We start from the raw sequence: 24,242 nt of genomic DNA on the forward strand, positions 1-24,242 counted from the left end.
CGAAGGGCAGCCGGTCGTTTTTCCGAGCCGTGCTCCCATTATAAAGTATAGGAGCACGGCCCGTAAAATAAAAAAAATAGAACATGTTCTATCTTTTTAACGGCACGGGCACCTTCCCGTGAGAAAACGGGAAGGTACCCGTGGCTAACAGAAGTCTATGGGCACGCTATTTCGGGTCGTAATTACGACCCGTAATAACGGGTGTTTTTACGGTCGTGTGCATGAGGCCCCGTAATGACGGGTGGCTACATGTGTGCACCCGTCATGACGGCAGCGTTGCTAGGCGACGTCAGTAAATAGTCACTGTCCAGGGTGCTGAAAGAGTTAACTGATCGGCAGTAACTGTTTCAGCACCCTGGACAGTGTATTCCGATCAGAATATAGAGTAACCTGTAAAAAAAAAAGACGTTCATACTTTCTGCTTCCTCCAGTCCGGTCTCCTGGCCGTTGCCTTGGTGACTCGTCCCTCTCGACATCCAACCCGACATTCCTGGATGACGATACAGCCCATGTGACCGCTGCAGCCAATCACAGGCTGCCGCGGCCTCTGCGGCCAAGCACAGGCTCCAGAGACCTCTGCAGCCAATCACAGGCTGCCGCGTCAGAAAAGAAGGTCGGACTGGAGGAAGAAGAGGGACTAGTCACCAAGACAACGACCGGGTACGTATGAAATGCTTTTTATTTTATTTTTAATCAATAGCCTCTTTTCTCTATCAGTGATTGATAGAGACAAGTGGCTGCCGATTTGTATAATATTTTTGACCGGGTTCGGTCAAAACGGGGTTCGGTTGTCCCTGTTCGCTCATCTCTAATTATGGTCATAACTTTGATATTATTTTTAGCATTTAGAAATATAAAAGCTTTTGAAGCTATTCTGACCGGTCTTTGATGAAATACTTTTATATAGAGGGGACAGTTGAACTTCTATATAATGCTTATTCAAGAACTTTTTCTACCTTACTCTAATTATGATAGAATTAGCAAAAAAAAATAACTTATAAACTTAAAGAACAAAAAATAACTAATATAAAATGATTACATTATCTCCATTAAAAATCCAAAAGGAAGAACATAATGAAACATTTGAATAAAGTGTACCTTAATGTATGTCAGTTATACATAATAATATATAAAAAGTTAATAGTGGGAAGTGGCATCTTCCCCACCTTGCAGCAGTCTGTACTTCCCATTTCCGTATCTGCAGGTTTTTTGTGAATGTTCAGAAATTGCTTTCCTCACCCAAAAAAAATCGTTCTAGATCTCTCTCTCTCCCTCTCTCTCCCTCTCTCTCTCTCTCTCTCCCAGTCTGCTGTAAGTGGGTAGGGGGAGAAGGGACATGCTAAAGTCTCACTGCCTCAGCCTGTGTGTGAGACAGCATGAGGAGAGGGGAAGCATCAGTGGAAGAATTCTGATTGGCTCTGGGAAGACAGAATAGCTCAAAACATCAGGGAGAGCCCACCCACTCAGAAAGCATTGAGAGTGAAAGTGATCCTTTAGGACATGTTCACACGTTTAGGATTCTGTTTTGATTTAGGTGTTCATTATTGCTGTGGATTTCGGGCTGAAAAGCTGTGCATTAGCATAATTAAATTACAATGGGGCCAATCCACAGCAGAAATCTAAGTGTCAGCAGCTGATTTCTGCGACAGATTTTGTCTATAGCAAAACCATGACGTATGAGTATAGTTTAACAGGAACGATGCAGAAGAATGAAAATATCCACATTTTGCAGGTTATATATATAATTTTTGGCTGCACTATAATATGTATAATACACATTTGCAGTTACCTAAAGTGTGATGGTGGTTTTTTTTTGTGTTGTAACAATAGTTATTTTTTAATTTACTGTATAGAAATATTCTTAATTTTCTTAAATGTGTTGTCCAGGCATGGGGCGGTCTTTCATATTGATGACCTATCCACAGGATAGATCATCAGTATATGATCGGTGAGGGTCCATCACATGGACCCCGTGCCGTCCAGTTGTTTCAACTGCTTCCGGGCACCGGAAGTGATGCAGTGGTCGGTGCCGGAAGCAGATGCTGCCTACACAGTATAGCAGCCATGCTGTAGTACTGCAGTTCTGCTCCTATTCACTTGAATAGGAGCAGAGCTGCAGTACTGCAGTATGGCTGCTATACTGTGACCGGAGCCATCTGCTTCCGGCACTGATCACTGCATAACTTCCGGTGCCCGAAGACAGCCGGAACAGCTGAATGGAGCAGGGTCCGTGTGTTGGTCCATCTGTATGTTCATTTTTTTCAAAGAAATATTGATGGAATTCTGACATCAAACGAAGCATGAATGCCACGGAAAATCCAAGTGACACTGCATCAGAGCTAACTTCTCTTTGGTATAAATTCTGACAGGCTGTTTCTATGAAATGTATCACACATACAGAAATAAATGAACAGACGAGATTCAATAAGACTGACTAGAGAGCAATCAAGTTAAAATAACATCCCACAGATATGCTCTTGAGTATGTCAAGACATTTTATCATTTCTGGCCAGATGAGCTCTGCTGGATATTAACAGATGTAAGGAACATTCACCACCGGGAATTCCAGGATGTCTTTCAAACAACATGCTCCAAACAAAGACTGATGTATGGGACACAGCATTCATAGCAAAGAATGGGACAATGCTTGTATTTTTATAGGCTACATGATTATAAGAAAATCACGCTGAGATCTATCAGACTATAATAATACGTAATGATATTAGATGTATTCTGCTGGGAAACTTTTTTTTTACATCATATGTATATAACGGTAGTTGAAAAACTGACAAATGTTTTATCAATACTGGAAGTTTAATCAGTCTATATCTTCTGAAAAACTTATCTAGAGAAATAGAAATATCAATATGTTGTTTTCTAATTAGTTTTGCAAATTAAACATCATCAGTCTCAGTTTGTTTTTTTTTAATATTGGCCATATGTAGTCCATTTTATACAAAAAAAAATAAACTTTCTAGTTTACTTGTGATAAAACGTCTTCTGCCTTTATGCGGGTGTATTTAAAGGGGGGATAGGTCTAGCAGTTTACTTGGGCCTTGATGTCTGAGGGGACCCATAGGCTCCTCTGCACATAAAAGAAGACACTAGTATTATTAATGTCACATGAAATGTGGGGGCCCTGTTACATACAGTATATTGTATTGATGTCCAAGATCTTTAACTTACGATACTGCCTTCATGATAAGTCAAGTCCCCCATCAATGCCTAGGGCTGCATGGAAACATGGCAGCCAAAACTGAACCAATATATAGACCCACCCTCCACCTGTACAGCGGCCATGTGACCTCATACTATGGTCCTAATACTAATAGATTAGAGTCAGATCTATTGGATAAGGCGGCCACTTGACAAGGTCTATCTATCTGTCTATCTATCTGTCTATCTATCTATCTATCTATCTATCTATCTATCTATCTATCTATCTATCTATCTATCTATCTATCTATCTATCTATCTATCTATCTATCTATCTACAGTGAAGGAAATAAGTATTTGATCCCTTGCTGATTTTGTAAGTTTGCCCACTGTCAAAGACATGAACAGTCTAGAATTTTTAGGATAGGTTAATTTTACCTGTGAGAGATAGATTATATATAAAAAAAAAAAAAAAAATCACATTATCAAAATTATATTTATTTATTTGCATTGTGCACAGAGAAATAAGTATTTGATCCCCTACCAACCATTAAGAGTTCAGCCTCCTCCAGACCAGTTACATGCTCCAAATCAACTTGGTGCCTGCATTAAAGACAGCTGTCTTAAATGGTCACCTGTATAAAAGACTCCTGTCCACAGACTCAATTAATCAGTCTGACTCTAACCTCTACAACATGGGCAAGACCAAAGAGCTTTCTAAAGATGTCAGGGACAAGATCATAGACCTGCACAAGGCTGGAATGGGCTGCAAAACCATAAGTAAGACGCTGGGTGAGAAGGAGACAACTGTTGGTGCAATAGTAAGAAAATGGAAGACATAAAAAATGACTGTCAATCGACATCGATTTGGGGCTCCATGCAAAATCTCACCTCGGTGAGAGCTCAGTCGAAAACTACACGGGGGGAACTTGTTAATGATCTCAAGGCAGCTGGGACCACAGTCACCAAGAAAACCATTGGTAACACATTACGCCGTAATGGATTAAAATCCTGCAGTGCCCGCAAGGTCCCCCTGCTCAAGAAGGCACATGTACAGGCCCGTCTGAAGTTTGCAAATGAACATCTGGATGATTCTGAGAGTGATTGGGAGAAGGTGCTGTGGTCAGATGAGACTAAATTTGAGCTCTTTGGCATTAACTCAACTCGCCATGTTTGGAGGAAGAGAAATGCTGCCTATGACCCAAAGAACACTGTCCCCACTGTCAAGCATGGAGGTGGAAACATTATGTTTTGGGGGTGTATCTCTACTAAGGGCACAGGACTACTTCACCGCATTAATGGGAGAATGGATGGAGCCATGTACCGTCAAATCCTGAGTGACAACCTCCTTCCCTCCACCAGGACATTAAAAATTGCTCATGGCTGGGTCTTCCAGCATGACAATGACCCGAAACATACAGCCAAGGCAACAAAGGAGTGGCTCAAAATGAAGCACATTAAGGTTATGGAGTGGCCTAGCCAGGGTTTTGCCACCAAGTATTAAGTCTTGTTTGCCAAAGGGATCAAATACTTATTTCTCTGTGCACAATGCAAATAAATATATATAATTTTGACAATGTGATTTTTTTATTTTTTTTTTATATAATCTAACTCTCACTGGTAAAATTATCTATCTATCTATCTATCTATCTATCTATCTATCTATCTATCTATCTATCTATCTATCTATCTATCTATCTATCTATCTATCTATCTATCTATCTATCTATCTCATATCTATCTCACATAATGTATATCTATATATAGTATCCTACTATGGATCCCATAGTTACTTTTTTTTGTGTTTTCATTTTTATCGTTCTGCCTAACAATAACAACCTTTTCCAACTACAAATCATGGCTACTCTAACAACCAATTTTCCTTATCTTTCCTAGTTTACATCGAAAAAGCATCAGTTTTTTTTTTTCGTGTGTCCTATTTTAGATGATTTGTTTGTGATATATTTGTACCATGATGATTTTCTAAAAAAAAAATCTAAATTCTATACACATAAGGAACTTGGCTACTTCCATACAGAGAAGTCTACATAATTTCTATGGCAAATTTACATTTTAGACAGAAAATGTGTTCTGGTGAAAATGAAGTAAATGACACAGAAATGTTCTTCTTCCATTAAAAGAATAATTTGAAGAGTTCCTCATTGATGCAGTCAATTAAATATCAATACAAGATTCCTTTCCAAGTTACAAATTTCAGAATACATGATATGGGTATAAAGTGCTAAGTCTATGGTGATTGCAAATTTAATACCTTCATTACATTGTTAATGAGAGTGCAAATGATATTTGATTATGAAATGGCTTACATTTTAATAATAGACAACCTTCATGTATTTGAACTTTAACTAATCCACGATTACAAAGGAATGGTTTGTAAAACAAGCAATTAACTTTATTCTGATATAAATCTATGTCTGCCTGAAAATCAAAATGTTAAATATTTCCTTGTATTTCAGAGTTAATGGCAATTGGAGCACACTGCCAGCCATTCCTCGTGCTGAATTTCAGCATTTATTAAAATCTTGATCTCAGTAGAACAATGAGTAGATAATTATTTGTTACAATGTGTCAGTAACCTGTGTTGATACTTAGTGTTCACATTACATTCAATTGAAGTTGTTGTCTGAGATTCGGGGTATCTTAAAAGTAAGCCCAGAAATCTGTAGAGGACAGAAAAAACAACCTTCCATATGTACCATACAAATTCTTCCTCTGCCCCCTACACCAGCATACACCAGCCCAGAGTTATGACTAGGCCACAGTAATAATGTTATGTGACTTCGCTATTCAATGGCTCTTAGCTGCAGTCATGTTTCGTGTATGACATAGAATCTCACATGCTCCCAAGTTTACTTTAAAATGCCCCGAATTCCAGATAAAGCCTTTTTGATTATCCATTCCCGAAATGTTTTAAAAATGTTAAAAGCTATGTTTATTTATCTCCTCCCACCTTTTAACTTCATTTATGAAATTAAAATGCAGAATGTAAGTCTGTTGCAGGAGGAGATATCAACTTTTTCCATCTGCCACATCACCCATGAATTATTGACAGTAACCCTTATTCCTTGGGGCACATGTATTACGCGGGCAGAAACTCTTGAGTAATAGGTTTTTCCTCTGTGTTGTGCCTGCACACAGCTTCGCAGATACATAACAGATTGTAGGACCGTTTACATTAGCCAATTATTGTTTCGCCACCGGCGATAATCAGAGTAATGGGAATATCATGAGTTACTCGGTCCATGATTTTTTAAACCAACAATTGTTTGCCAGTGGATTAAAACCTTGTGGTGTGTAAGGCAACCTAAAGAAAGTCACAGCCAGAAAGAAAGAAATAGATTGCACAGCAGGCAGGATTCAAGGAGTGTAGTAGAAATCTCGGCGAGAGGGAGGACATGGAAGTCCTCTGCTACCGGTGTAGGCAGAATTCTAGACTAGAAAGTGAGTTGCTATTCAAGGGACTCAACCTCATAAGAAACTGAAATGATTATCTATTCTTATTGTCACTTTGGGGTTTACTGTCATTATAAAATTTGTATTAAGCATAGTTCAGATAATGTTCTTATAAGTATCGACCTGATGAGTTTTTATCTTTGTGGAAAATACTCTATGATAATATGAAATATAAAAAATGAAATTTGCCTTCCTACATAGAAGTTAGGGGACAGAGGGTTTCAAAATCTGTTACACTAATAGATATTTTTGAGGGGAAACCGGCATAATATTTGTTATAAATTATATATATTAGCTATCATATTCATGGCAGAATTTCCGTAAATATTTAATAATTGTTACAATTTTGCAGGACTGTTTCTGGCTTGAGAAGTCCTAGAGTTTTAAAAAGTATAAAAATTGTGAATAAGATATCTGACCGAAAAAAGCTGGTTTTGGGGCACATGCACCAGATGAGAAAACTATCTAGTGAACATGTCAAGCACCCATTATTACATTTTTATAGGGTCACACACCATGTGGAGAATATTTGTTATATGTTTTCCATGTGATGGACGATGGTAATTTTTAAAGATACGTTTAAGGTCATTGTTCAAAAATGACATATAAATGTGTGATTCCCACCAATTTATTCAGGATCACACATGGGAAGAGTTTGAGCTGTAAACTATTTAGGCCAGGTTAAAAGATAAAAAAAAAAGGGTCTACTTTTTTTTCACTAGTAACAGCACTACTCTTGTCCATGGGCCAAGTCTGGCATTGCCGTTTGCGAACATTCAAATAAATGGAGCTAAGCTACAATATCAGACACTGCCCATTGACATGAGTAACACAATTTTTTACAAAAACAAAACTTTTTTGAAATCCCTAACTACCCCTATAATGCCCTTTCCAACTCTCCCTGCTTAGACAGTGTTTAAGAACTCTTGTTATATGTATGCACTGAAGATAATTAATTTGACAATTATTTATAATACCCAGAAAGTGTTAGCACTTCAGAGTCTGTCACTAGAACTATTAAAAGAGCTGATGTAGATGTCTATATTTTCTAAGTTAGGTTTGAGGTGAGCGTGGGTAGATGTAGATCTATTATGTTAGGTATGACTTTGCTGTGTCATGAGTCTTAAGAATGTATAATTACAGATGTAGCCATCTTTATCTTGACTTTTAAAGAGGCTCTGTCACCACATTATAAGTGCCCTATCTCCTACATAATGTGATTGGCGCTGTAATGAAGATAACAGCAGTGGTTTTTATTTAAAAAAACAATAATTTTTGACAGAGTTATGACCTATTTTAGATTTATGCTAATGACTTTCTTAATAGACAACTGGGCGTGTTTTTACTTTTTGACCAAGTGGACGTTCTAAAGAGAAGTGTATGACACTGACCAATCAGCGTCATACACTTCTCTCCATTCATGTACTCAGCACATAGTGATCTTGCGAGATCACGATGTGCTGTCACTTACTCACACATTAACGTTACTGAAGTGTTTTGAGAGTGAATAGACATCACCTCCAGCCAGGACGCGATGTCTATTTACAATCCCGACACTTCGGTAACGTTTGTGTGGGACAGCACAGCACATCGAGATCACGCTGTGCTGTCATTTACAGCGTGATCTCACAAGATCACTCTTGCTGTGCTTTAAGTCCCACATAAACGTTACCGAAGTGTCGGGATTGTGAATAGACCGCGTCCTGGCTAGAGGTGATGTCTAGTCACACTCAAGATACTTCAGTAATGTTAATGTGTGAGTAAGTGACAGCACATCATCATCATGCAAGATCACTATGTGCTGAGTAAATGAATGGAGAGAAGTGTATGACGCTGATTGGTCAGCGTCATACTCTTCTCTTTACAACGCCCACTTGGTCAAAAAGTAAAAACATGCCCAGTTGTCTTTTAAGAAAGTCATTAGCATAAATTTAAAATAGGTCATAACTCCGTCAAAATTGATCATTTTTCGAATTAAAAAAACACTGTTGTTATCTACATTACAGCACCGATCACATTATGTAGGAGATAGGGCACTTATAATGTGGTGACAAAGCCTCTTTATTGCATTAAATACACATTGATAATAAACATTAACTTGACTTTTTCAATCACTTTTTAATGGCTTTTGTTGTGTGATATCACGCTGCATCAAGTTCTCACAGTCAAGATAAACTTGGCTACATCAGTACATGTTGTTTTAGAAACTTGATATATCATAGCAAAAACAAAAAAATCTAGAATCAGATAGAGTAATGGCTTGTGAATAATAAGGTACAATACTCATATTCTACATAGTAAAGCTCAATATGAGACTATATTATTATACTCTGTTAATATATTATTACACTGCTATGACTATAAATGGTTATTTTCTGCATAATATATGTGTAATCTACTATAAAAATAAAAATGTGCTTACATTGTTTGTCACGTCATGGTTTAAAGACTCTGTTTGGGTATATTTCTCTTGCTTCATGACATTTAATGGCTGTAAAGTTCGAGCAGCTTTCTGTAAAAAACATAAAACAAAACAACAACAAAAGGTCAAAAAGGATACTGAATACATTAGCACAGAACTAGTACAGAATTGAATTGTTTTGTGTAAACCACATGCTGGCAAACATTGACTCTTGTTTTCACATTATGAAAACAAAAACAATAGATATTTCTTACAAATTTACACTTCTGTCCCCGTTTGACTATGCATCACCAGCTGTTACTCTTTAGAGGAGCTGTCATGGAATTACGAAAGCTAAAGGTGACTATTTCAATTGCATATTCACTTGCCCAGTTTTCTCTACACCTGCCTCAATTCTCAGTTTGTAACAGTGAGTGGTCTTGAACGAAGATGTGTCAAAACTGCTCTTATTTCTCATGCAAAAAAACACATTTGAAGATCATCTAACATTGTAAATACAGTAAAAAAAAAAATTGATGAAAAGCAGTGCTTCACCTCAGTCGCAGTTGAATGCTCAGGAAATTATGTGTGACACCTTGGTAAAATGTGCTTGTTTTTCAATAACACGAAAAAACGAACTTCAGAGTTCCCACAAAATCATTAGCAGTAAATAACAGGGTTTCAAACGCAGTAAAACACGGTAACCTAATGAAATGAGATTTTGCTGGCATTTACTTATTATCTAGTCTAAGAAAATATGATGACACATCTTTCCTCTAGATAGATAGATAGATAGATAGATAGATAGATAGATAGATAGATAGATAGATAGATAGATAGATAGATAGATTTATCTACATACATATAATTGGCATGTACAGTTATGAGCAAGTATGACCTCTGTTTAGCCAGGCAACGGGTCTTTTTAGTAGTGCGGTCTTAGAAAGTTCTGCATGGTAATTGTAAAGGGATGACTAGTACAGTGTCATTGAAACTTGTATGTTTTTTAAAATTATTATTTAATGGCCTGGTTACTGTAAAGTGTTATAGAGAAGTCTTCTACTATGTCTAATATAATAATATAGCAGTATATTAATTATATACTGTTTTACCAATGGTACTCAAAAACAGCTTCATAGAGCATATACACTTATAAATTGTCACCATAACGTCTGGCAGCTCCAATCCTTTTCTGCAGTCCCTTTCTCTATTACGGCATGCCTGACTGCCATATCACACATGGATTATATTTGTATATATAAATAGAGACTGCATAAGGTTTTTTTTTCTGTGATGGTGTGTGGTGATCTTTGTTGCTGTGGTGCTGTATCTGTGGGGGGACGTGGCTCAAAGCCAAAGTGGCTTAGACTGGCAGCATGTGTGCTTTTGGTCTCCTGGTCTGCTCCCTCGGCAGGTACAGTGTGGCAGTGGCACTATTTGCCATGCGATACTGCACTTGATAGAGTAGGGACTTAAAAGAGGTCGCTGTGAAGTGGCAAGTGGGCTTATACAGTTTTATCAAAATGTAAACCGAGAACCTCATATTCATACATTTTTATATTTTCTGAGCCGCAATAGATCAAGTATAGCAAGTGGATTTGCGGACCAGGTTTACTTCTCTCCCCTTATGGTTATATTTGTATATTGTGATACAGATTTCATGAATTTGATCTTACTAAGTAGGATATAATTGTATTCCAACACACATTATAAATATTACACTGAATATTTATTAATTAGATATTTGCTTAATTAAAACTCTAATGACCCAGACAGCTCTTTATAGCATATTGTCTGGGGATAAAAAGTATCATGTATTTGTGTCAATTAAAAGGCAGTGATAAACTGTTTAATGAACTATTTATATTTATGTAAATTTACATAGAAAACAATAGTATGGGTTGTAGTTATAAACTTCAAATATGCACTTGACAATTATTTATTTATAAAGCATCTTTTCATATTGTGGAATAAGTCAGAAATATTGGAAATCTCTTCTATAGCACACACTACTTAGGCTTTTATTAAAGAAGTGCATACATTTATTTCTTCCTACACAATTGTAAAATCCACCGTGTTCTGTAATGTGTCCTGCCTTTGTCTTTCTTAAAGAAGAAAACCACATGGTTGTAATTTCTGGGCAGTGTATCCCCATTGGAAACTCTGCATCTGTTGTTATTATTGTATTTCAGGGACCTTGTAGCATTGTAGATGCATCATCAGTGATGTGTTCTTGATGCTACTACAGTAGTGGTAGTGTTGTTGTGAAGTACAGTGCATTCTGAAAGTCTTCAGACTTTTAATTTTTCACATTTTGTTATGTTGAGGCCTTGTGCTAAATTTAAAAAAACAAACAAACACGTTTTCCCCCATCATTCTGCACTCAATACCCCATAATAACAAAATGAAAAACTCAAATTTCGCATAGACATAAGTATTTATACCCTTTGCTCTGACACTTGAAATTTAGCTCTGGGGGCCTCACATTTCTCTAGATCATCTTTTAAATGTTTCTACACCTTGATTGCAGTCAACCTGTGGTAAATTCATTTAATTGGACAAGATTTGGAACAACACACCCCTGTCTATATAGGGTCTCACAGCTGTCAATGCATATCAGAGCAAAAACCAAGTAATGAGGAGGAAGGTACTGCCCGTAGAGCTCAGAGACAGCATTGTGTGGAAGCACAGATCTGGAGAAGGATACAAATAAAATGTATCCTGCACTGAAAGTTCCCAAGAGCACAGTGGCCTCCATAATCTTAAATGGAAGAAGTTTGGAACAACCAGGACTCTTCCTAAAGCTGGCCTCCCCACCAAACAAAGTAATCGAGAAGGGCCTTGGTAAGAGATGAATGGAGCAAAGTACAGAGATTTTATTAATAAAAACCTGATCCAATGTGCTCTGGACCTCAGACTGGGCCGAAGGTTCACCTTCCAACAAGACAATGACCCTAAGCACACAGCCAAGACAACACAGGACTGGCTTAGGGACAACTCTGTGAATGTCCTTGAGTGGCCCAGCCAGAGCCCTGACTCGAACCAAATCGAACATCTCTGGAGAGACCTTAAAATGGCTGTCCAGCGAAGATCCCCATCCAAGAGCTTGAGAGAATTTGGAGAGAAGAATGGCAGAAAATTCCAAATTCCAGGTGTATAAATCTTGTGGGATCATACCCAAGAAGACTGGGGGCTTTTACCTCTGCTAAAGGTGCTTCAACTAAGCGCTGAGTAAAGGGTCTGGATATTTATGTCAATGCAATATTTTAGTTTTTCCTTTTCAATATATTAGCAAAGATTATTAACATTCTGTTTTCACTTTGTCATTATGGGGTATTGAGTGCAGAATGATGGGAAAAAAAACAGAATGCTTTTTTATTTTAGCACAATGCCTCAACATAACGAAATGTGAACAAATTTAAAGGGTCTGAAGACTTTCCGAATGCATTGTATTTCTTCCATTTTTGAATATTTGTCACACTTGAATGTTTAAGATCATCAAACAACTTTTAATAATAGACAAAGATAACCCAAGTAAACACAAAATTCTGTTTTCAAATGATAATGTAATTTATTGAAGGAAAAATGCTGTTCAGCCCTACCTGGCCCTATGTGCAAAAGTAATTGACCCCTTAGCTACTAAATCCACCAGTTAAGCAAATTCAATTCCCAATTAGCATACATTTCACTGGAGTTTACGGGCATTAAACTCCATCATTGCCTAACCGGACCAACTCCCTGCTCCTCTTCCAGGGACTGCTGCCGTTACCCCTCCTGTCTGTTCCGGATCCACAGTTTCGCTGCCTCTTCCTCCTCGCTTTGACGGTGACCCTAGAGCCTGTAGAGGGTTCATCAATCAATGTACTATTCATTTTAGACTACGAGCTCATCTCTTCCCCTCTGATGAGGCCAAAATAGCATTCATTCTCTCCCTCCTCGCTGGCAAGGCCCTCAAATGGGCGAACCCCATCTTGGAAGGACAGGAACCTGAATTCTCGGATCTAGCCTTGTTCTTACAGTCTTCCCGTGCCGTGTTCGAGGAGCTGGGTCGAACATCTTCTGCCGCGGTCACTCTGCTAACCCCCGAGCAAGGAGGGTCCACAGTAGGAGAGTATGCTATCTCCTTTCGTAACTTGGCAGCAGAGTTGGCATGGAACAATGAGGCATTAGTGGCTACCTTTTGGCAAGGAATGTCCTCACACATTCAAGACGAGCTAGCAGCCTGCGACTTTCCTTCTACCTTGTATGCTCTCATCCTGTTGGCCACCCGGGTCGACATGAGGATCCAGGAACGCACTCAGGAGGTTCGGCAGGAGAGACATTTTCACAGACCAGCACCCTCATTCCAGAGACCACTATTGCCCCCTCATGTTGCTCTACCTGACGAACCAATGCAGGTAGACATAGTCAAGCTGTCCCAGCAGGATAAACAGCACAGACGCTCTTCAGTTTTGTGTCTGTATCGCGGCTTTATGGGTCTTTTTGTGCGCTAAATGTCCATAAAAGCCGGGAAATAAAATCACCTAGGGTTGGTTGGAGAGGCAACTCTAGGGGGGCGACGCCACACGTGAAAACCTCTTCCAAACTATCTATTCCTGTGACCATCGTCTCTGGAGAGACATCACACTCCCCCTCTGCCTATCTTTATTTTGGAGCAGCTGCAAATTTCATTCAGCAGGATTTAGTGAACCGTCTACACATACCCACAGTTCATCTAGAGAGAAACCCTGACTGTTGCCTCTGTAAATGGACTACCATTGCCCGATCCTATTGTGTCTATCACTAAACCACTGACCTTACAAATTGGGGTTCTTCACTCGGAACAGATCACCTTCCTTGTCCTACCTAAAGGCATCAAACCTGTCCTGCTGGGCCTGCCCCGGCTCTGCCTACATGCTCCGGTTCTCGACTGGAGTTCTGGAGAGGTCCTCCAATAGGGCCCCGAATGCCTTGCCTGCTGCCTGCCATGGGTTCATCCTGTTTTGCCTCCACTGCCTCCACAGTCACTCTCCGATCTACCGTCACAATATCGCCAGTTTTGCGGACGTCTTCAGTAAGAAGGAGGCAAAGACTCTTCGCATCTACGATTGCCCTGTTGAATTACTTCCTGATGACTCGCCACCTCGAGGTCGAGTTTATCCTCTCTCCCTGCCAGTGACCCTAGCCATGTCTGCCTACATTAAGGAGAATCTCGAGAAAGGGTTCATGCGGAAGTCATCCTCTCAGGCAGGAGGCAGATTCTTCTTTGTGAGGAAAAAGGCTGGATCTCTTCGTCCATGTATCGACTACCAGGGCCTGAACCAAATTACAGTTACCTGCTGGAATACACCACGTCTGGTGTCATCTGCCATCCCGGATACCATCCACCACGTCTGGCGCAACACGCCACATCTAGCCCCATCTGTGCCAGAGCCCTTGTCGCCATCTGGACTATCCCAGGTACCCTTGTGCTACACTCCTTTCATAGACTTTTGCATAAACTGTGAGTTGGTCAGCTGCCTCTCCACTACGACGGAGCGACCTAGTGGTTCCACATACCCCTAGATCGTGACACCAGTCAACTTGTCAGCCTGAGCCATAACAAAGCCTGTGTCTCTCACATAGAATTGTAAATACAATAACAAAGTTTGCCTACCAGAGTGGGGAGAACTGTATATAATGTGGTCGATTTACTAATAGTGTCCAAATTTTAGACAGTGTAAACTTAAACAAGGCAGTCAGAAAATGCTTCAAATGTATCAGTGATGCATGCTCCATGATAAATTTGGTTCATCTAGCTAAACATGCTAGACATATTTCTCTTCCTCATACTACTTATTAGTTGGCTTAGTTTGCGTCAGTTTTTTGGCACATTTTTGGTGCACAGTGTTGTATTTTAAGCAACACCCCTTTTGACCATACCATGCCAGCTTCCCTGTTGTCAGGCCTCTTGCCGAGCATGTTGAAAAAAGTGTTTAAAACAGTTAGTAAATGTCGCGCACAACATGTACACCTGAATTCTGGCGCATTTTGAATAGTAAACCTGCTCCATTGTCTAAGACTATGTGCACCATCAGCGCCAATAAAAATTGGATATATTTAAAACATCTAAGCCCCTCCTAGGTTCGCAAAAATTAAAATGAGAAATTATGTTTCATTTTCCAACCCCCTTAATCACTTAGTGTTCTGCAAGATGGTTATTGCAAAATTAAGTCATCCTATCGGAGTATATTTCCTATACTGACTGCCAAGTAATTCATGACGGCACTCTTCGCTGTTATGGCAGCACAGGCTTCAGCTGCATCTTAGTAGAGGACAGCATAGTCTCTGTTACGACACCATTCAGGTAAATAAAAATTTGTGAGCATGTAGATGCTTGACAATTTTTAGTTGTTTCCTGGAGTCACACTTTCATTTTAAACTATGGTGGTCAAACATATTGACTCTAAAGGTGTTATTTGTATACAGCTTGATACTATCATGGTAGGTTACTGTGGTGTTTATTACAGTAGGTGGTAATATAGAAGGAGGACTTGAAGGCCGTTAGTATGGGATTACTGCGTGAAGGTCAGATGAACCCAATAGAGCTGATATTTTTTAGCATAAACAATATATGTCAATCTATGTTACAAGTGGATGTTGTTCAGTGGTGTGAGAGATAAAGTGATCCAGTCTACATACAAGTAAATATACCTAAATTGACATAATGCATGACTACAATGCAACATTGATAACCACAATGTTACTGAAAATAACCTATTTGTGTTATAGAAGCCCTTTATGTTGTTTAATTACTTGTCCGTCACTTGAACAAAATGAACAACAGTACATTCAAATAGTGATATATACAGAATCATGGTAATACATATATATCACTATTTTATTTAAAATAGCTTTAGAACAATAGCCTGGAATGTATGTAGTAAGGATATTTGTACAGCATTCAGTTCCCCATTGTAATATCATCTTCACAATCAAAGAATTTAGGATTTATTCTTGTTGTGTCAGCTATTTTTGACAGTAAGTCTTGCTTGGTGTCAAGTTTTCAAATAAGAGTAAGTGTCTTGTGAGCAAGAAATTGGATCTGGTGAGAGGCCAGTAAAGGCTTTTGTTTAAAGTGACAGAATTTGACAGGACTGTGGATGTCAATCAGGTTTCACCCACAGGCTGTAACTATTAGTGTCTTCAAACAAGAAAGAATACTCATTCGTGAACTACCGCTATCCATTGCCAATATTTTATATGAAGGTAGAAACCACATGATACACATGTAGAACTACCTATAACTATACCTATTTCTTCCATCAGGTTATTTTGGAATAACTACACGTTGCTTAAAAAAAACGAATTGTCTTTAGGTTGTTAAATAACTATTTTCTGTATATAATAATTTAATTCAGATTTATTTTTATAGTAAGTTTGCTTTAAGAAAGACAAATCCAAGTTGAACCAGAAAAAAAACAAGGAAAACATACCATATTTTTCAGACTATAAGAAGCAGTTTTTAGCAAGAATAAATCCTGCTAAAAAGTCCCTGCGTCTTATAGTCCGCAGTTAAGGGACCCGGCATAGGCGGGCCCCATGACCGCTTCATTACTTAACCCCTTCCCGACCCATGATGTGTCGGCACATCATGGAGCCGGGGGGATGATGTATGGAGCGGGCTCAGCACTTGGTTGCATGTAGAGTTACTGAAACAGCGTAACTCACTGAGCTACGCTGTTTCCGTAACTCCCATAGAACTGAACAGTAGTTATGGAAACAGCATAGCTTGCATGCTACGCTGCTTCCGCAACTGCCATTCACTACTGTGGAAGTTAGGGAAACAGTGTAGCTCAGCGAGTTACGCTGTTTCAGTAACTCCCCATGCAACCAAGTGCCTGCTAGTTCAAGTCCCTTAGGGGAACTAATAAAATGTATAAAAAAAAAACAAATGCTAGATACATTTTCAGGAGTGTAAAAAAATATATATTAAAAGTTAAAAAAAAAAACCTTTTCCCATTTTTCCCCAAGCACAATGTAAAAAAAAATAATAATTTGATATCGCTGCGTCCGTATAAGTCAGATCTATTACAATATACCATTATTTATCTCACACGGTGAGTTTAAAAATGTAAAACATCAAAATAGTTTTGTGGTCACCTTAAAAAAGTGATCAAAAAATGGTGCCAATAAAACTACAGCTCATCCCGCAAAAAAATAAGCCCTCAATCGATGAAAAACGTAAAAAAAGTTTTTGCTCTCAGAATTTGGTGAAACAGAATAATGTATTTTTTAACAAATATTTTTTTTCCTATTTTCTGTTGTCTAAAACCTGGGTGCGTCTTATAGTCAGGTGCAGCTTATAGTTCGAAAACCACGGTAACTCAACTTAGCCCTAGGGGGTTCAGAGCAAGCAAAGCACCCTGATAAAGCATTGTCATAACAGTGTTGAAATTCTTTCACCACAACTAGTGAGGATTAGAATGTTCTGCTATGCATATACACTACCGTTCAAAAGTTTAGGGTCACTTAGAAATGTCCTTATTTTTGCAAGAAAAGCACAGTTTTTTTCAATGAAGATAACATTAAATTAATCAGAAATACACTCTATACATTGTTAATGTGCTAAATGACTATTCTAGCTACAAATGTCTGGTTTTTAATGCAATATCTACATAGGTGTATAGAGGCCCATTTCCAGCAACCATCACTCCAGTGTTCTAATGGTACATTGTGTTTGCTAACTGTGTTAGAAGGCTAATGAATGATTAGAAAACACTTGAAAACCCTTGTGCAATTATGTTAGCACCGCTGTAAACAGTTTTGCAGTTTAGAGGAGCTATAAAACTGACCTTCCTTTGAGCTAGTTGAGAATCTGGAGCATTACATTTGTGGGTTCGATTAAACTCTCAAAATGGCTAGAAAAAGAGAGCTTTCATGTGAAACTCGACAGTCTATTCTTGTTCTTAGAAATGAAGGCTATTCCATGCGAGAAATTGCCAAGAAACTGAAGATTTCCTACAACGGTGTGTACTACTCCCTTCAGAGGACAGCACAAACAGACTCTAACCAGTGTAGAAAGAGAAGTGGGAGGCCCCACTGCACAACTGAGCAACAAGACGAGTACATTAGAGTCTCTAGTTTGAGAAATAGACGCCTCACAGGTCCTCAACTGGCAGCTTTATTAAATAGTACCCGCAAAACGCCAGTGTCAACGTCTACAGTGAAGAGGCGACTCCGGGATACTGGCCTTCAGGGCAAAGTGGCAAAGAAAAAGCCATATCTGAGACTGGCTAATAAAAGGAAAAGATTAATATGGGCAAAAGCACACAGACATTGGACAGAGGAACATTGAAAAAAAGTGTTATGGACAGACGAATCGAAGTTTGAGGTGTTTGGATCACACAGAAGAACATTTGTGAGACGCAGAACAACTGAAAAGATGCTGGAAGAGTGCCTGACGCCATCTGTCAAGCATGGTGAAGGTAATGTGATGGTCTGGGGTTGCTTTGGTGCTGGTAAAGTGGGAGATTTGTACAAGGTAAAAGGGATTTTGAATAAGGAAGGCTATCACTCCATTTTGCAATGGCATGCCATACCCTGTGGACAGCTCTTGATTGGAGCCAATTTCATCCAACAACAGGACAATGACAAAAACCACACCTCCAAATTATGCAAGAACTATTTAGGGAAGAAACAGGCAGCTGGTATTCTATCTGTAATGGAGTGGCCAGCGCAGTTACCAAATCTCAACCCCATAGAGTGCCCATCAAGCCAATCCAACTTGTGGGAGGGGCTTCTGGAAGCATGGGGTGAAATTTCTCCCGATTACCTCAGCAAATTAACAGCTAGAATGCCAAAGGTCTGCAATGTTGTAATTGCTACAAATGGAGCATTCTTTGACGAAAGCAAAGTTTGAAGGAGAAAATTATTATTTGAAATAAAAATCATTATTTCTAATCTTGTCAATGTCTTGACTATATTTTCTAGTCATTTTGCAACTCATTTGATAAATATAAGTGTGAGTTTTCATGGAAAACACAAAATTGTCTGGGTGACCCCAAACTTTTGAACGATAGTGTATATATACATATATATATATATATATATATATATATATATATATATATATATATATACACACACACATTTATATATAAATATATATATATATATATATACATAATGAAAATGTAATATTTTTGATTGAACCATAAGAAAATCCAATATTGAATTGTGATGTTATATTGCAGTTAATAAATTTGGATCAGAATTCCGAAAATGACAAACAAGAATAAAAAATAATGCATTTCTTTATAAGGTTAACTAAATCCTCCTTAATAATACAAATCATAATATATATATATATATATATATATATATATATATATATATATGTATTTATTTTTTAGACATTAAGCAAACTGTTTACATTGTATATTATGCTCTTCTCTTTTAGGAAACCATCAAAACCTTTAAGTTAACTCATGTTATTGATTTTTCAAAGGATAGTACACACAGAGAGAAAAAAGGCCAACAACAAGAAAATGTTGTCATGTAGTAATACATGAGTTAGAAGCTATGTATACCTTTTGAAAGCTTGTTTTTTTTTTATTAAATCAATGTGTTATATGATTCTAAACATGTATACAGCTTCTAGAGCATGATACAGCTTCTATGTATCCTCTATACATAGAAGCTCTATCGCTCTCTAGGAGCCAATTCTGTCCGTTCAGCTTAAGGGTATGTTCACACGGCGGGGGTCCGTAACGGCTGAAATTACGGGGATGTTTCAGCCTGAAAACATCCCCGTAATTTCAGCCGTACCGGCATGTGCAGGCGCTTGAACGCCGCGTCAATTACGGCCGTAATTAGCGCTGCTATTCATTGGAGTCAATGAATAGCGGCTCCAATTACGGCCAAAGAAGTGACAGGTCACTTCTTTGACGCGGGCGTCTATTTGCGCGCCGTCATTTGACAGCGGCGCGTAAATATACGCCTCGTGTGAACAGACAAACGTCTGCCCATTGCTTTCAATGGGCAGATGTTTGTCAGCGCTATTGAGGCGCTATTTTCGGGCGTAATTCGGGGCAAAAACGCCCGATTTACGTCCGTAAATAGGCCGTGTGAACATACCCTAACTGTCGGCTCGTCTGAGCGCTGGTAATGTGTGTGTCTAACACACAGCATCACATTTATAGTAATATATTAACATTAATCATATTTAAGTTCATCATAGCAATTGATGCAGCTTAAGATTTCTATTTAAATGATTATCAATATTTCTGCAGTCTATAAAGGATTTTGTAGTCTACTGCACAATGTATAGCATTTCTCTTTTTAATTATATAAATACTATTCAATAAGATAAGGTACTGGGAGAAGTGCAAACAAAGGATAATAATAAGGAATTAGTTACTATTCTGGATACCAAAACATGACAATGACATTTTTACCTGTAGGACAATCTACAATGATAAACTTTGTAATATACAGCTAAATAATAATTTTAATGCTGAAATAATTTTTAGTTTTTATTTGACTCTTGCAGTAATATCCAAATGATTTTGACAAAATTTTGGAATTTACTCTGTAAAGAAATTTAAAATGCTATACCAAGTAGGAATTAAGTATATATAGGACGCACAACTGAACTATACAAACTATGTTTTGCTTAATAAGAATCACTGCACTCTTTCCTCTCAGTACATTTCTCTTTTATATCTTTGGTCCTTTACTCTTTACAAGATATATACACTTTATACTTTCTTCAGTAAAAGATCAAAAAAGAAAAAAAAATCTTATCATAGAGGAGAAACTTTAACTAACACAGTATTTTATCTTTTTTTCATTACCCCTCAGCATTATTAGACTCTGAGCACTGACAAGTAACATATATGTAATGCACCACTATGTTTCAGTGAGAGCAAGGGATTCATAGCACACTTCACCTGTGTAGACAAGTAAAAAAATCTGCAGCAATAACAGGAAGGTCTATTCTTTGATTTATAATACAGGTGGGACAACAGATATGTTCATATTTTCCAGACTTTATCTTTACCCTGGGGTTACCGGTCAAATAGAAAAATCCCACATTGTTTGCTTTCATTTCATTAGAAATGTATTGCATCTTATCACTCTTGTGACTAGAGATGAACAAATCTTTAAAAAGTGTCATGGTTCTCCAAAATGCAAGTCACTCCTATAGTTGTGGCATTGTACGAAAAGGCACAAATTCAAGTAAAATACTTCATTTTCATAGTTATTTAAATGAATCAAAATAGTACAGCACAGTACAGTACTTAGAAAAGAAAAAAAATATATGTGGATAGTTTTTCCACATTCCGAAAATCCTCTTTAAACAATAGTGGGGAGCCAATGCAAAGAGTGGCTCTTGATCTGGAGGACCCAACACATCCATTGAAATAATGTACAGCCAATGGGATACAATGTAGGTTTCAGTAACTTGACTTGCCGTAATGAGATAGTAGTTGGTAGACCCAACTTTGCTTTTTTGGGGGGCTGTTAAGAAGCTGTAAACTAATTTATCATATAAAATAAAGTTACTATTTACTGGTGGGAAAATTCTGGATTACAAAATAAGAAAAAGAGAAACTACAGTTGGCACTTTGAGGACATCTTACAGATGTATCAAGCATAAGATGGCATGCTACTCTATTTACGTAGTTGCCAAGGCACACTACCCTACTTACATAATGTCAACGTTTAACTACACAAAAGTAAACAGCGTAGCGGGCCAAGGCAAACTACATAAAAACAGTTATGCACCATCTCTTCTGTTGCCATTTTATACATCTATATATTTACAAAGGTGGAAGCTTTCATAAATAGTATACACCAAATGCAAGTACAAAATGTCATTAAATGATGTAGTCGAGATGCTTATAGTTAAGTAAAACAAGAGTAAGTGGGTCGGCACTGCATGGGTTAACAGTCGGAGGGCAGAAACTGCCTAGGAATTCCAGCAGGTCAAGTAATGCAAGAAACAATGGGTGCTCAACTCAGGAAACAACAAGTCCAAACAGTATCTCCAAATAGAGAGAAAGAAAGAGTGTCAGTCACCCAATGATGTATTCTTTATGTCTTTATTTCTTACTTTAGTACTGACTGTTTTTACCCGCTTTTTCTACTAAGAAATAAAGACTTTAAGAACACGTCATTGAATAAGTGCCACTCTTTATTTCCCTCTACTTGGAGATAATGCTTATAGTTGCAAAGAAATAGCCAATATTTAACCCCTTAAGGACGCAGCCTAGTTTTGGCCTTAAGGCTCAGAGCCCATTTTTCAAATCTGACATATTTCACTTTATGTGGTAATAACGTCGGAATGCTTAAACCTACCCAAGCGATTCTGAGATTGTTTTCTCGTGACACATTGGGCTTCATGTTCGTGGTAAAATGTGGTCGATATATTTAGTTTTTTTTGGGAAAAATTGCAAAATTTAGAGAAAATTTTGAAAAAATTGCATTTTTCAGAATTTAAATGCATCTGCTTGTAAAACAGACGGTTATACCACCCAAAATAGTTACTAGTTCACATTTCCCATATGTCTACTTTAGATTGGAATCGTTTTTTTAACATTCTTTTATTTTTTTGGGGCGTTACAAGGCTTAGAACATAAACAGCAATTTCTCATATTTTTAAGAAAATTTCAAAAGCCTTTTTTTAAGGTACCTCTTGAGTTCTGAAGTGGCTTTGTGGGGCCTATGTATTAGAAACCCAGATAAAACACCCCATTTTAAAAACTAGACCCCTCAAAGTATTCAAAACAGCAGTTAGAAAGTTTTTTAACCCTTCAGGCATTTCACAGGAATTAAAGCAATGTGGAGGTGAAATTTGCAAATTTCATTTTTCTTGCTGAATTTCAATTTTATTCATTTTTTTTTCTGTAACACAGAAGGTTTTACCAGAAAAACACTACAAAATATGTATTGTCCAGATTCTGAAGTTTTTAGAAATGTCCCACATGTGGCCCTACTGCGCTCGTGGACTAAAACACAAGCCCTAGAAGCAAAGAAGCACCTAGTGCATTTTGAGTCCTCTTTTTTATTAGAATATATTTTAGGCAGCATGCCAGGTTTGAAGAGGTGTTGAGGTGTCAAAACAGTAGGAATCCCCCAATAGTGACACCATTTTGGAAACTACACCCCTCAAGGAATTCATTTAGGGTTGTTGTTACCATTTTGACCGCACAGTTTTTTCACAGCACGTATTTGAATTGGGCTCTGAAATGAAAAAAATGTGATCAAAATTTCTTATTTTCACAGGAAACAAAATACCCCATTTTGTTGCCCAATTTGTCCTTAGTGTGGCAATACCCCATTTGTGGTGATAAACTGCTGTTTGGGCCCATGGGAGGGCTCAGAAGGAAAGGAGCGCTATATGTATGTTGGAGTCCAGATTTTGTTGGATTGGCTTTCGGGTGCCATGTCGCATTTGCAGAGCCTCAGAGGTATCAAAGCAATGGAAACCCACCAAAAGTGACCCCATTTTGGAAACTACACCCCTCAAGGAATTCATTTATGGTTGTTGTTAGCATTTTGACCACACAGTTTTTTCACAGCACCTATTTCAATTGGGCTGTGACATTAAAAAAATGTCATTTTTTCCAATAAGATGTAATTTTTTACCAAAATTTCTTATTTTCACAGGGAACAAAATACTCAATTTTGTTGCCCAATTTCTCCTGAGTGCATCAATACCCCATTTGTGGCAATAAACTGCCGTTTGGGCCCATGGGAGGCCTCAGAAGGGAAGGAGCGCTGTGTGTTCTTTGGAGTACAGATTTTGCTGGTTTGGTTTTCGGGTGCCATGTCACATTTGCAGAGCCCCAGAGGTATCAAAGCAATGGAAACCCACCAGAAGTGACCCCATTTTGGAAACTACACCCCTCAAGGAATTCATTTATGGGTAATGTGACCATTTAGACTCCATAGTTTCTTCACAGAACTTATTTGAATTGGGCTGGGAATTAAAAAAATATATATTTTTTCCAATAATATGTCATTTTAGCTCAAAAATTCTTATTTTCACAAGAAATAAAATACTCCATTTCTTAACCCTTTAGGTGTTTCACAGCAATTAAAGCAAAGTAGAGTGGAAATGTACAATTTTTTTTTTCTTTTGTCAGAAAATCCACTTTAATCAATTTTTTTCTGTAACACAAAAGGTTTTAGCAGAAAAACGCAACTCAATATGTATTGCCCAGATTCTGCAATTTTTATAAAT

At 38.0% G+C, this 24,242-nt stretch overlaps 1 protein-coding gene across 2 annotated transcripts in view; it reads right to left on the minus strand.

Annotated features, from left to right (window-relative positions):
* Positions 1-24,242, minus strand: part of CCSER1 (coiled-coil serine rich protein 1) — a 911,764-nt gene that overhangs the window by 19,116 nt on the left and 868,406 nt on the right. For both annotated transcript variants that reach the window (XM_075849774.1, XM_075849773.1), the window contains exon 9: positions 9,053-9,142. In XM_075849774.1, the coding sequence (XP_075705889.1) occupies positions 9,053-9,142 (90 nt within the window). The remainder of the gene's footprint in view (positions 1-9,052; positions 9,143-24,242) is intronic.

Source organism: Rhinoderma darwinii, chromosome 1 (genome assembly GCF_050947455.1).
Source record: "Rhinoderma darwinii isolate aRhiDar2 chromosome 1, aRhiDar2.hap1, whole genome shotgun sequence".
Taxonomy (NCBI): domain Eukaryota; kingdom Metazoa; phylum Chordata; class Amphibia; order Anura; family Rhinodermatidae; genus Rhinoderma; species Rhinoderma darwinii.